The sequence below is a fragment of the Schistocerca americana genome, chromosome 8 (assembly GCF_021461395.2).
Source record: "Schistocerca americana isolate TAMUIC-IGC-003095 chromosome 8, iqSchAmer2.1, whole genome shotgun sequence".
Taxonomy (NCBI): Eukaryota; Metazoa; Arthropoda; class Insecta; order Orthoptera; family Acrididae; genus Schistocerca; species Schistocerca americana.
Genome location: NC_060126.1, coordinates 197,194,923 through 197,209,436, shown reverse-complemented (window position 1 = coordinate 197,209,436; position 14,514 = coordinate 197,194,923). Strand labels below are relative to the sequence as shown.

The 14,514-nt window shown below is 41.4% G+C and overlaps 1 protein-coding gene across 1 annotated transcript in view; it reads right to left on the bottom strand.

Moving 5' to 3' along the window:
• Positions 1-213: 213 nt before the first annotated feature.
• LOC124545485 (phosphatidate cytidylyltransferase, photoreceptor-specific) overlaps positions 214-14,514 on the bottom strand; it is a 102,507-nt gene continuing 88,206 nt past the window's right edge. The window contains exons 9-10 of the mRNA XM_047124426.1: positions 4,162-4,296; positions 214-3,996 (exon numbers count right to left, since the gene is read on the bottom strand). Coding sequence (XP_046980382.1) covers positions 3,907-3,996; positions 4,162-4,296 — 225 coding nt within the window. The 3' untranslated portion in view covers positions 214-3,906. The remainder of the gene's footprint in view (positions 3,997-4,161; positions 4,297-14,514) is intronic.

Genomic DNA, 14,514 nt, shown 5'->3' with positions numbered 1-14,514 from the left:
AGCAAAGAAGTAAATGCACTAGTCTGAAATGTAATATTAACTAAATTAGCTCTTATTTCAATATTAATCACTTAACTTAGTGAGAGCTTCGTGGACGTGCCTATGCCAGAGATATTAGCACAGTAGCAGACCTGTGGGAGTGTGTAGGGACATGGCAGGGACAGGACTGTTGTTATTCCATCCTGGACATTCTATCAAATAATACATAGATGATTTGTTGGAATGCTTTATTAAAATAACACAGAAATAGAAATTAAACAAAATGGAGATAAAACATTTGAATTAACAACAGGAGATACAGGTACATTACTAACATTTGATATAAATGCCTATACATATAACAACAAACATTAATCATCAGCTTAAACACCAGTTACAGAACATGTAAAAATTACGTGTACTACCAAGTAAAGACATCTCCTCTCTAATATATCATCATAATATATGCATTATTACGAACAAATTGCTATGTAGAAGAGATGTGTGAATGCCATCTACCTTGCCCTTTTTTTATGGACCATAATCTGAATCATATAAAATTGACTTTATTCTAAAACACATTTCACTTACTACCTAAGATGGATTCACACAACACTGCCACATTCAGAGTCAATTTGGTAGTAATGGTCCCTACAGATCTAAAAACTAAATGCACGCATCACATATAATAAGACATCATCTTTGGAATAATACTTGTAGATGTCATGCATTTCATTCTATACTAACAAAAAACACTGACTAGATATTCTTTGTTTAATAATAAAAATTAAGGAGTAATAATTGGATCACACAATAGCACATCGACTTATACAGACATTGAGACAAATGTAGGTAACATTTATGGGCACATGACTGTTATGAACGATTGCTACTTCCAAGTTCCCAAACTGGAATAAGGGTTTGGGTAGACTTGTACACAGACACTTCTACAGGAACAGAACATCAAAACAGCCAGCAGAAAGATTATAGATTATTTAAAACTGACTATGACAGTTTTTCTCTACTTGAATAAACTGAATATCTAACGATTCACAGCCCCCCCCCCTCCCCCAATTCCCTTCCTTCCATTCTGGACTTTTGATGTCAATCCTCCTTCCAGTCAATTGCAATATTGTATTTATTAATGTAATAAATAATATTAATATTAGTAAATCAAAACACACAAAACATTTAAACATTCATTTTATGGGGAACATTAAATTATTGCACTTTGTGTAAAAATTTCAAATTAAATAAAAGAACATTAAACATGAATTCATTACTTCCTTCAGTCTTTTCGTCCACGAGAAATGCATTTTGAAATGAAGTAGTTGTACTTGGCCTAAAAATACAGTGATCTCCTGGTGCATAAATATAAAATCAGTAGATGAGACACTCTTACTGCACTGTATTTGAAATGTTCACCTGAGGTGAAGATATTTCTAAGTAGTTATTACCGTTACTCTGATTTAATAATTTTCATTCTATTGAGTTATAAAATGCTGAGATAGTTATATTCAGCAATGTCTAGGACCAAATGGTCAAATCGCATTTGCATACTGCACTAAAGCACGCAGGTATAATTAATTTTTAAGTATCTGTCAATATGAAAAAGTTAAACTCTTTGTCCCCCTTCAATTATTTACACTGCTCTCAAATTAAGAAGTCAGGATCAAAAGAGGCAAGGCTTCAACGAAGTTATTTTATAAAGTTAGAAATACTGATAAAAAATCAGCTTAGGAATGTCATCCATATGTATCAATAAAATAAGTACCAATTCACGATTACATTTCCAGATCATCATTCAAATACTCTAGTATTCTTAGAGAGCTAAGAGCTTGAATTAAATGTGGAATTAATCAGTTATGTTTCCAAAGGCAAATACTGTTTCTTCATTTTTACTTTGTTGTACAATAAAATCAAAGAATCTGTGGCACATATTAGTGTGCACATATACAAATCTTATGAGGAATCATATTGTTTCAAAATAATTTTTTTTAATGTGGTCATACCAAAGAAAAAATTATAAATTACAGATAAAATTTCTCAAATCTATCTCCTACATCCAAATGCTTCAGCTAATAGAAGATTAGTCAATCTTTATCAATGAAGAAAAATAAAAAAAACTCTGTAGGTATTAGGCATTCCAAGGCTTACAAAAGTAATATAAAGCAGCTGCTCACTTGTTATCAAAGACAAATTATACTAAGACATGTAAGAAAAGGAGGCAGGGATAGTTATGGAGGATAGATGGTAGCACTATGAGGAATACAGCACAGCTCAAAATTTTTAAACAAAAGTTATTTTTTCAAGAGTTACAGAGAAGTGATAAAAATGAATAATATGCAGAAAGTGACAGGGATGGAGATGTGGGGGACATTGTTACTCTGGGGGAATTGTCATGACAGACAAATTTCTGAGCCAAAAATTTCAATTGTGTATCTAGACAGTTACTCTATGTCTCTTCTATTATAATCTGCATGCATATGGACTAGGTTTTTTTACTGAGTTCTTACAGTCTGTAACTTCCTTTTTATAATTTTATATTATGATTTTAGAATTTTAATCATCTTTTGTCAACTGATAATCACTTCTTTTTCAAATAATTATATTATTATTAAAACAGCTTTTCAGCCATGTAAAAAATATATAAACCTAAAACGCAAGGTTACTCTAAGTCCAATTACTTGTAGTCAGGAATCAAGCAGCAATAAAACAATCAATACTATAACTTAATTAACACTATTCTGCATGCAAAATATACATTTGTCACACATTTCAACATGGTCTTAATCAAACAGTTTCAACTGGGGATGGATTGGCTTTCACAATTTATCAGTATCAATAAAACATAAAGACAAAGCTTTTCTTGTGTAGCAGCTCTTGTGGGATGGACCTGAACTTTCAATTGAAGGATAACCTTCCTGTGACTCACTAACAGTTAACTTTGTTGTTAAAATTGTTGAACTGTGAAAGTCATCCACTCACAACCAATCATACAATTACAACAACAAGTAGAGATCAAAATTTTCCATGAAATATTTATGCTTTTATAAGCTTTAACATAACAGAAAAAAGATTATGGTTAACATATGTTAAATTCCATGACACCTGTAGTGTCTCAAACCATTGTTACAATGAGAAGTGCACAACCTGACAAATAAATATTTTATGTTTCATACTACTCAGAATAAACTAACATCTGAAATTATGTAGGAAAGTAATTTATTATTAATGAAAAGCAAATCTTTCATATAAATTTCTTGTTTTGTATTCTCTGTCTCTCCCACTCTCTCTTTCTTCTCATACTGAACTTGCAAGCTACTCATTAGGAGGTATATTTGGGAGACAGAAAGAGGGGGCACAGATGAGGAGGGGGGGGGGGGGGGGGGGGGGCAGGCATCTGATGCATGTCACACAATAAGCAGCAAATATAAAACAAATACATTGAGGACAAAGTGAAAATTTCAAATACAAAGAGACAAACAAAACATGGTTATGCATAGATAACTTCATTATGCAAGCAAAGAGATTTCTGGTTATAGTTCCTATAAAACACTAAAGAAGATTGCATAAAAAAGCAGATCTTAATTCACAGTAGCTGTGTACTTGATGGTTTGTGCATATAGATAAAGATGTGGGTGATGACATAGTTCAGAGTTTGGTACCTAACATGAAGGTACCTGGCCTGGAACACAATGAACTGATGTATGTATAGTTTGGTATCTGCCATGAGAACTGCTGTCACAGCTGTGAAGAACATCATGTGCACTGGGAGAGATGAAGATGGGTGCCCTGCTACACTTTTAGAGCCATTGCACTTTTTTTGGGGAAATAATTGGAAAAAAAGGGAAGGGGGGAGGAATTAAGTGGCTTATTAGTTAGGATACTTCATCATACAACTTTATATGACTCCGCTGTGAGATGTTACTGCAAATTAAGGATTCCACGGTTTTCCAGGGTTTCTTTAAGTGTATAGAACAGTTGCAGTTGCTGCTCTGGTTTCAGGTTGTAAACCTGAAAAAATGAAATGGTACAAAATAAAGAATTATATATCAAGAAAGTTCCACTCTATATGAACCTATAAAACAGTAAATGGAAGAATACAATATAACTTACCTAGAAAGTTTCACTCTATATGAACCTACAAAACTGTAAGTGAAAGAATACAATGTAACTTACCTGCTGTAATAATTTTTGAGGAGACGCTGTATGAATGAAACTTGAAATGTAAACATTCACAAATGTTGCCATCAGGAACTGACAGTCAAAGCGGTCCATAATTCCTCCATGTCCAGGTATTATGTCACCAAAGTCCTATTTTCCAAGAGAGAGAGAGAGATTATTTCTTAAAATAACTTTGATATTCAGGGCAATTTTAGGTGTCTAGTTACTAGTGAGTAGTTCGGAACTCATACGTTTAGCTGAATTGTACATTCATAATACACATTATGATGTGGCCTCTGCCAATTATATATTACACAGTGCTGTCCAACACTCTTTCGCATGAGGTGTCACAGCCAAGTAACATTGCTCAGTCTCACTTGGACAACACATCGAAAGAATTGCCAAAGTTAGTACAGAAGGTAACTGAAAGAAACATGCAAACAGAAATGACCATTATATTTCAAGACAATAATGACACTGAAGTCACTGCTACTTATTATGCTCCCCCGAATATTACAAAATTTGAAACATGTCTCTTAATAGGGTGGGTGATCACAATGGATGGCAATGTTGGCAAGGAGTTCTTGTGACAGGGCATCCCAGTCTCCACTAACGCAGCTGACAACTGCTGGATGGTTATTGGTGCATATACACATGCTGCAATGTGTCACCCCATTGCATTTCACATGTGCCTGGCGAGATTTAAGTTGGGAGAATGAGCAGGTCAGTCCATTCTGTGAATTTCCTTTCATTTCAAGGGCTCCTACACCTGCACTGTTTGATGCAGTCATGCATTGTGATCCATAAAAAAGAAGTCAGGGCCAAATGCAGCCCATAAGACACACATTGAGAAGGATTACAGCATCACAATAATTTTTCCGGTGAGCATACCCACACCACTATGCCTTCCCACACCTTAAAACCTGGACCTCCAAAACAACCATGTTCAACAAATCTCTGGGACCATACTCTCATATGGTGAGAGGTAGGAACATTGTCAAACATGCCTGTTTTGGTGGTCCAGGTGTTACAGTGTGGAGAGGCATAATGTTGAATGGCTGTATTGACCTCCAAATCTTTGAACACAGTGCACTTGCTAGTCAGTGTTATTATGACACTGTACTCCTTTCCCACGTGCATCTTTTCAGTAATGCATTCTGCACCGACTTCATTTTTATGGATGACAGTCCATGACCACATCAAAGAGTGCAGGTGGATGGGCTCTTGGAAAGACAGGATATTCAGCGAATGGACTGTCCTGCCTATTCTTGCAGACTTAAATCCCACTGAGCATGTGTGGGATGTGGTTGGGAGAAGTACTGCATCAGTTCACATGCGCCAACAACCATCCAACAGTTGTCAATTGTGCCAGTGGAGACTGGAACACACTACCACAAGAACCTTTTACCAACATTGTGGGCAGCGTGGGAGCATGTTGCAGCGCATGCACTGATCCATGGCTATCACTCACCTTATTAAGAACTATGTCCTGACAATCATAAATCACAGTAACTTCAGTGTAATTACTATCTTTGAATAAAAGTGTCATTTCTGTTCATGTCCTTGGATAGTCCTTTCAGTTCCCTTATGTACTATACTGTAGCAGTTCTTCCTACATATGGTCCAAGTTTCATTGAGCTGGTACTTGGCAGTGACATATCACGTGAAAGTTACTCCTGTACTTAAGTTTTGCACACTTATAATTATTTGCTTATTTCTGTTTAAACATTCCTTTACATTATCAGACTTGAAAGGGACAAACAACATTAATGTGCAATTGGAAACACTTCTGCTATCTGTCAAACACTTTATTTCTTAAGGCAGGTTGTCAATGAGTTTTATAGCTATAATTTCAATACAGCCAAACACATCCTTGAACTTACAGAATGGTTGGCTGGTTTAAAGAGGGGTGAGGGGACAAAACTGCTAGGTCATTGGTCCCTCGTTCCAATTAAAATAATTCCACAAAGGTGAGAGTAAAACAAACGAGACATACAACACAAAGCTGGAAGAAAGGAAAACCCACAAGAATGAATAAAGGACAATGAACACTAAAATGGACAAAATGGACAAGAACATCACAGAGAGATGCACGAAACAGGGATAAGAGAGTAAAACATGAGATCAAATTACCATGGCTGGCTGACCATGAGAATAAAAAGGATAAGTTAGCCACTCTCAAACACATTAAAACCTCAGCCTAAAAGCACTAGGGTGGAGGACACAGACAGACAAAGGACATGCACCAAAACTTAGATCGAATGATAAAACCAACACTCGGGTATAAAACGTAAAACCAAATCAGCAGATGAGGCGTTGTCTGCTAAAATTAACAGTAACGAGTCCGGTAACCAAAGATGATGATGATGTAGGGGAACCAAAGTAGGACAGTGCAACAGAATATGGGCCACTGTCAACCGGGTGCTGCACCGACACTGAGGTGGGTCTTCATGGGGCAGGAGATAGCCATGGGTCACCCAAGTGTGGCCAATGCAGAGCCGGCAGAGGAACACAGTGTCCCTGCAACAGGTCTTCATGGAAGACTTCCACACATTTGTAGTCTCCTTAATGGCACGCAGTTTGTTGTGCATATTGAGGTTATGCCATTCCGTCTCCCAAAGCCAAAAACCTTGCGGCATAATAATGAGTGCAGTTCAGTTACCAGGATGCCGATCTCCAGATGCGGTTTCTATGTAGCCTGTTCGGACAGCCTGTCAGCAAGTTCGTTGACTGGGATGCCGATGTGTCCGACAAACACCACTGAACGACTGGACTGTTCCAGCAAATAGAGGGACTCCTGAATGGTCACTACCAAAGGTTGGTGAGAGTAGCACAGGTCGATAGCTTGTAGGCTGCTCAAGGAGTCAGTACAGAGAACAAACGACTCGCCAGGGCATGAATGGGTGTGCTCAAGAACATGAGACAGGGCCGCCAGCTCTGCAGTGAAAACACTGCAGCCATCTGGCAAGTAGTGCTGTTCAATATGTTCTCTGTGAACATAGGCAAAGCCAACATGACCATCAGCCATCGAGCCATTGGTGTAAACCACTTAAGAGCCCTGGGACATGTCAAGAATCGAGAGGAAGCGACAGCGGAGGGCCATGGGGTGAAGTTAGTCCTTAGGGCCATTCGAAAGATGCAGAAGGAGCTTCAGCCTAGGTTTACGTCATGGAGGTGTATGTGAATGGACCTTGTGTAGAGGTGGTAAAGGGAAGGACTCCAGTTCAGAGAGAAGGGATCGGACGCGAACTGCAATCATAAGCCCTGACCTCAGCCGCCAATGCGGGAGATGAACTGCCACAGTTGGAAAAAGGAGACGATAATTCAGATGCTAGGGAGAGCTACAAATGTGTGCAACATAACTGGCAAACAGCTGTGTATGTCTGATCTGCAATGCAGGGACTCCAGCCTCCACTAGTATGCTGGTCATCGGGCTCCTCCTAAAGGCTCCCGTCATCAGTCGACACCACAGCAGTGCACTGGGTCAAGTAAACGCAACGCTGAGGGTACTGCCGAGCCATAAACCTGACTCCCATAGTCAAGGTAGGATTGAACAAGGGCTTCGTAGAGATGCAGCAGCGTTGAGTGATCTGCACACAAGTTGGTGTTGCTCAGGCAGCGGAGGGCATTGAGGTGCTGCCAGCAGTTCCGCTTCAGCTGACTGAGGTGAGGAAGCCAAGTCAATCGGGCATTGAAAACCAGTCCTAAGAATCGATATGTCTGCACTACAGTGGGGGGATCGTCATTAAGGTAAAGTTATGGTTCCAGATGAATGGTATGACACCGATAGAAGTGCATGACAAACGACTTTGCAGCTGAAAACTGAAAGCCATAGGCTACAGCCCATGACTGTGCTTTATGGATAGCTCCTTGTAGGCGCCACTCAGCAACACCAGTACGAAATGCAGAAGTCGTCTGCATACAGAGATGGTGAGACTGGTGGCTCTACACCTGCTGCTAGACCATTAATGGCCAGTAAAAATAGAGATACAATTAATACAGAGCCCTGCAGTACCGCAATCTCCTGGATATGGGGGAACTACGACAGGCACCAACTTGGACACGGAAAGTATGGAATGACATGAAATTTTGGACAAAAATCTGGAGCTGGCTCCAGAGACCCCACTCATATAATTCGCTATGGTTATTTTAATAACCCCTACAGCAGCGGAGTGCAGGGGACCGCATTGCTGGGAACCAGGTTTCCTGGAGGGCAATGCAGAAAGCAGGTGTAAAGCCTAACAGCTGCTCTAGCTCAGCCAGGTAGTGGAAAAAACCGCAGCAATTCCACTGGAGGATGACGTTATTGTGGGGCTGGGAAGGCATGAAACGATCCACGAGGCAGTTTACACCTCAGGGTCACCTCCTGCCACTGATTGAGTACCTGTGTGATCCACATCCACTGCGTCTGAGGGCCCAGCGAGATCTACATCCTCAGCAGATGCCAGAATCTCCACTTCATCCTCAGATGCAGAGCTTGTAGGTAGTGGTGGTGTGGGTGCCACTGCACTTACTTGGTTCTTGGGGGTCTTTTCCTTTTTTGGTTTCTTTGGTGCTCCTTAGGTCGGCTGGGAAGGCTTCACTGACTCAGTCTCAGGGACTGAAGAGGACCGGGAAGCCCTACGACCATCTATCTGTGGGTGCTTCAGCCACTAGTGAGTGTCTGCTTCGCCACTGGTAGGAACGTGGAAAGGGAGTGACCCAAGGGACCCCTTCCTAGAGACAGGAGCAGAAAAAGACTTGCGCTTCTCCGGCTGAGAATTGGGGGCTGATGTCACCGATGGTTGGTGGGGCGTTGCTCTGGAAGTAAGTGGTGCAGGAACAACAGGGACAGAAGTGCCCCCCTCCCCCACCATCAAGGGGCAGGTGGAGTCTGACGGCTCTGAGAGCCAACGGTATACGGCAGAACCAAAGGTGTTAAAACTGTTGTTGTAGTGGTGGCATAAGTGCATGTCATACACATAGGATGTAGCGTCTCAAATTTCCTCTTAGCCTCAGTGTAGGTCAGACGGTCCAGTGTCTTCTATTCCACTATTTTCCTTTCTTTGTGTAGAATCCCGTAGTCCGGTGGGCAAGGGGAATGGCGCACTCCGCAGTTGACACAGATGGGAGCGGGGCACATAGGGTATTGGGACATTCACAATCTTGACAGATGAAGCTGGAAGTACAGCGGGAAGACATATGCCCAAACTTACGACACTGCATTGGGGGAGGGATATATGGTTTCATATCACAGCGGTAGACATCACGCTTGAAGGCCAAGATGAAGGCACCAGTGGCAACTTGATTATCCTTCGGACCGCGCTGGACAAAATGAACACCTCCTCGCTCTACGTTGGCGCGCCGCTCCTCATCAGAATGCAAAAGATGGTCCCTGGGGAATATAATACCTTGGACCATATTTAAGCTCTTATTGGGTGTGATGGAAACAGAAACATCCCCCAGCTTGTCATAGGCGAGTAATGCCCATGACTGAACAGAAGATGCTGTTTTTATCAAGGCTGACACAGATCGCATTTTGGACAATCCCTCCACCTCCCCAAACTTGTCTTCTAAATGCTCCACAAAAAACTGAGGCTTCATTGACATGAAAGATTCCCCATCAACTCTCGTACATACAAGGTAACGAGGTGAATAAAGTTCACTGCCATTATTAGCCTAGTGTTACTCCCATGGAGTGACCAGGGAGGGGAATGATTTGGGATCATATTTCTCTGCACTGAAGTTAGACCTCAACTGCTTAGTGACTGCTAGTGTGGGACCACCAGCAAGAGACGACGTAGTATGCTTCATGGTGTGTCATCCGCCCTGATGCCACCCCCTCCGACCAGGAGTCCTCCCCACGGGTGCCACCCAGCTGCAGCAAAGGCCACCTGGCAGGATGGCCATTACCGGGAGTCCCGAAGTCCCAGGGTGACGGGCCTCTACTCCTTGACATACGTGGGGAGTTAACAGCGCAGGCATCAGCAGAGCAATCTCTGTGTGGTCAGGAGGCTACAACCAACAGGGTACATGGTGGCCCCACAACAGACTGGCTACCGTGCTGGATATGAGGTGCACAGAAGTCCATGGTCATCAACGAAACACAAAATGACACTGCATAATGGATGGAGGAAAACGCACCCAGGAAGGCGTCCACACCCAAAAGGTGGAGAATGAACGGAACTGAAAATCCACGATGATAAAGTGGGCCAATGATCTCCGTGCACGATGGACACGACGCACCATCTAAGTAACAATTGGCCCGCTCTTCGGTAAAATTTGGAAGACTGGAGTTCAAACCCTACAGAGGATCATCACATAAAGGTCAAAATGTTTTTGACTCCTTTTAGTCACCTCTTACAACAGGCAGGAATACCTTGGTCCTATTCTAGCCCTAGAGGCCACATGGGAACTTACAGAATGGGAAGAAAGACAGTGGTAGAGAGACTCTGAGTAGTGTAATGTGCAAACTCTTCCTGGGATAATAATATGGTCTATGAATTAGACATGCATTCCTTGGAGAAAACACACACACACACACACACACACACACACACACACGAGCACTAGTGCAGGATGAGAGTGGCGACTGGGAGGGTTACTGTTAGGTTTTAATTTTATTGTTTATTGTTTAGTGTTAGGGTTTAGGGTCTAGGGTCGGCTAGGGGCTAGGGAGTACGAGGTACGGGGTAGGGGGTAGGGGCTGGGCTAGGCTAGGCTGGGCTGGGTTGGGGTAGGCTAGGGACCAGAAGATAATGTCAAAAAATGACTCCAAAACAAGAGTATTTTTTCTGTTCTTTGCCTTCCCGCCCCCCTAAATAATCTACAAGAATTTTTTCCTCCCTAAAAAATCTACAAGAAATCTACTTTTTACCTGTGACCACAGTGTGCCATTATGATTTACTGTAAGCTACCAAGTGCTATTAACTTAGATAAAATTTATTTTAACCATATGATGTATCACTAATGTAATTGGTGGTGGCTTCGTGTTATGTACACTAATTGCTAACAAAATAGACTTCTAAAATGTCTACAAAAGTTACATTCACTAGAGGTCAGAGAAGATTATCCTTCCTTCTGGTACTGTGTTAATGAATGTCTCTATAAATCCAAAACTGTAATGCATTGTACACTGTAAATTTCATATCTGGTTAAATGTATGTGAGGTTGGGTTAATATTGTCAGCTACTTAAACACAAGACTGCAAGATGTATATGAGTGAACAGAGCACACAATTCTTTTGTACAATGAATACTGCTTGCTTACATGAGGAGTTACCCAAAAATTTATTGCATAGGATCCATATGTATTATAAAAAGGGACATATGTATGCGAAAGAAACCAAAGGAAACTCCAGGTTGGAATATTAGCAGTACAAGGGAAAGATCGAGTGCTACTCACTGTAAAGATGAAACACTGAGTTGCAGATAGGCATAATGAAAAGACACACTTTAGCTTTCAGCCAAAGGCTTCATCAGCAAAGGAAAAACACACACACACACACACACACACACACACACACACACACACACGAGCAAGTACACCTCACGTACGCGTGACCACCATCTCTGGCAGCTCGGACTGGAATGTAACTATCATGTAGAATGGAAGTAACAATCTCAAGGGGAAAGGGAAGGGGAAGGGATAGCAGGGTACAGGTGGGGGGGAGAGAAGAGTCCTGTTGGGGGCAGTGTGTAAGGACAAAACTGTTGAATGGCACAGTGTTGGGAGGCTGTGGGGCTGGGGGATGGGGAGGAAGTGGGGAGGGGGGGGGGGGGTGAAGAATGAAGGGAAGGGGATAGATGAGTAGGTTGTTGGCAGAGAGCGGCATACAAAAATGGTGAAAGATATGAATAAAGGGGAGGTGACAGGACAGAGGGAGTGGAACCTGTTGGGTGGATGGTGTGGGGACAGCAGGTTACTATAGGTGGAGGCTGGATTACTTTCAGGTTTGGCGAATGTGTTGCAAGGCTAACTCCCATCTGTACAGCAATTATTTCAATGGCTTTTTCATTACCTGAGCCATGTGAATCCTCCCTCCTCCATCTCTATGTTATTTGAACTGTGCAGGTGGGAATTATCCTTACAACACATATCTCCCAAAATTATCCCACCCCCAACCTACAGTAACCTACTGTCCTCCAGTATCCACATATGCCACTCAATGCACCTACAAAAATGTATCAAGCTACCACATATAGTTAAGGAGATATGACACTGTAAACAATGAGATGCGCAAAAAATTCCACAGTATGCATGAAGTTTAAATTTATTACTTCTTTTCCACTAACTCTACTCACAACATATTATGCACACAGTATCCACTTATGCTGCTTATTGTACCTCCACAAATATGTTATTGCATGATGCACAGTGAATTTGTTTCTATGTTTCACTTGAAAAACATTTCATCTTTTGTTTTCATTTCTAACAGAAAAATGGCAAAATTAATTCCAGTGCAATACTGGGTTGTCAGCAAGTATTAAATACACAAAAACAGACAACATACATGTTTACTTAAGCTGGCAGTTACTCTTATGATGGAAGTAACTGAACCTAAGAGTTTTAGCAGATTGGCTATATGCTCTCTTTAGTTTAAGTTTCACGATGCACACCTGACAACCTAGAACTTTCTATGTCAATTATAATTTATTAATAGTACACAAGGTTAACTTTAGGTGGGGGAAGTTTTCACAAAAAACCTGGATGAGTTGGGTTTATTCTAAGTTTCAAACAAGCCCATTTGTAGTTTGCAAAACACCAGTTACTATTTTTCTGCTGTTGTTCCTACACTAGAACAAAACTCTGCCACCTTCAAAAAAGGATTCATTCTACCCACTGATTCACATAAAATACAGATCACAAACTAATGTAATTATTCGTTTTGCAAAAGTTATGATGTCTGCCTATGAATTAGTCGAACAGCTTGTACTGACAACATAATTAATTATTTAAAACTTCCATTGTGCCTTGCACAAACATGTGGTTCCTGAAGAGGGGCAGCAGCCTTTTCAGTAGTTGCAGGGGCAACGGTCTGGATGATTGACTGACCTGGTCTTGTAACACTAACCAAAACGGCTTTGCTGTGCTGGTACTGCGAACAGCTGAAAGCAAGGGGAAACTACAGCCATAATTTTTCCCGAGGGCATACAGCTTTACTGTATGGTTAAATGATGATGGCGTCCTTGGTTGGTTTGGGGAAGGAGACCAGACAGCGTGGTCATCAGTCTCATCAGATTAGGGAAGGATGGGGAAGGAAGTCAGCCGTGCCCTTTCCGAGGAACGGCATTTGCCTGGAGTGATTTAGAGAAATCACAGAAAACCTCAATCAGGATGGCCGGACGCGGGATTGAACCGTCATCCTCCCGAATGCGAGTCCAGTGTCTAACCACTGCGCCACCTCACTCGGTGATGTTGTCCTCTTGGGTAAAATATTCAGGAGGTAAAATAGTCCCCCATTTGGATCTCTGGGCGGGGACTACTCAAGAGGACATCGTTATCAGGAGAAAGAAAACTGGCGTTCTACGGATCGGGCACGTAGGTTAGAAAATTTAAAAAGGGAAATGGATACGTTAAAGTTTGATATAGTGGGAATTAGTGAAGTTCGGTGGCAGGAGGAACAAGACTTTTGGTCAGGTGAATACAGCGTTATAAATACAAAATCAAATAGGGGTAATGCACGAGTAGGTTTAATAATGAATAAAAAAATAGGAGTGCGGGTAAGCTACTACAAACAGCATAGTGAACGCATTATTGTTGCCAAGATAGACACGAAGCCCACGCCTACTACAGTAGTACAAGTTTATATGCCAACTAGCTCTGCAGATAATGAAGAAGTTGATGAAATGTATCAAGTCATGGGTGACTGGAATTCGACAGTAGGAAAAGGAAGAGAAGGAAACATAGTAGGTGAATACAGACTGGGGCTAAGAAGTGCAAGAGGAAGCCGCCTGGTAGAATTTTGCACAGAGCATAACTTAATCATAGCTAACACTTGGTTCAAGAATCATGAAAGAAGGTTGTATACATGGAAGAACCCTGGAGATAATAGAAGGTTTCAGATAGATTATATAATGGTAAGACAGAGATTTAGGAACCAGATTTTAAATTGTAAGATATTTCCAGGGGCAGATGTGAACTCTGACCACAATCTATTGGTTATGAACTGTAGATTAAAACTGAAGAAACTGCAAAAAGGTGGGAATTTAAGGAGATGGGACCTAGATAAACTGACTAAACCAGAGATTGTACAGAGTTTCAGGGAGAGCATAAGGGAACAATTGACAGGAATGGGGGGAAATAAATACAGTAGAAGAAGAATGGGTAGCTCTGAGGGATGAAGCAGGGAAGGCAGCAGAGGATCAAGAAGGTAAAAAGACGAGGGCT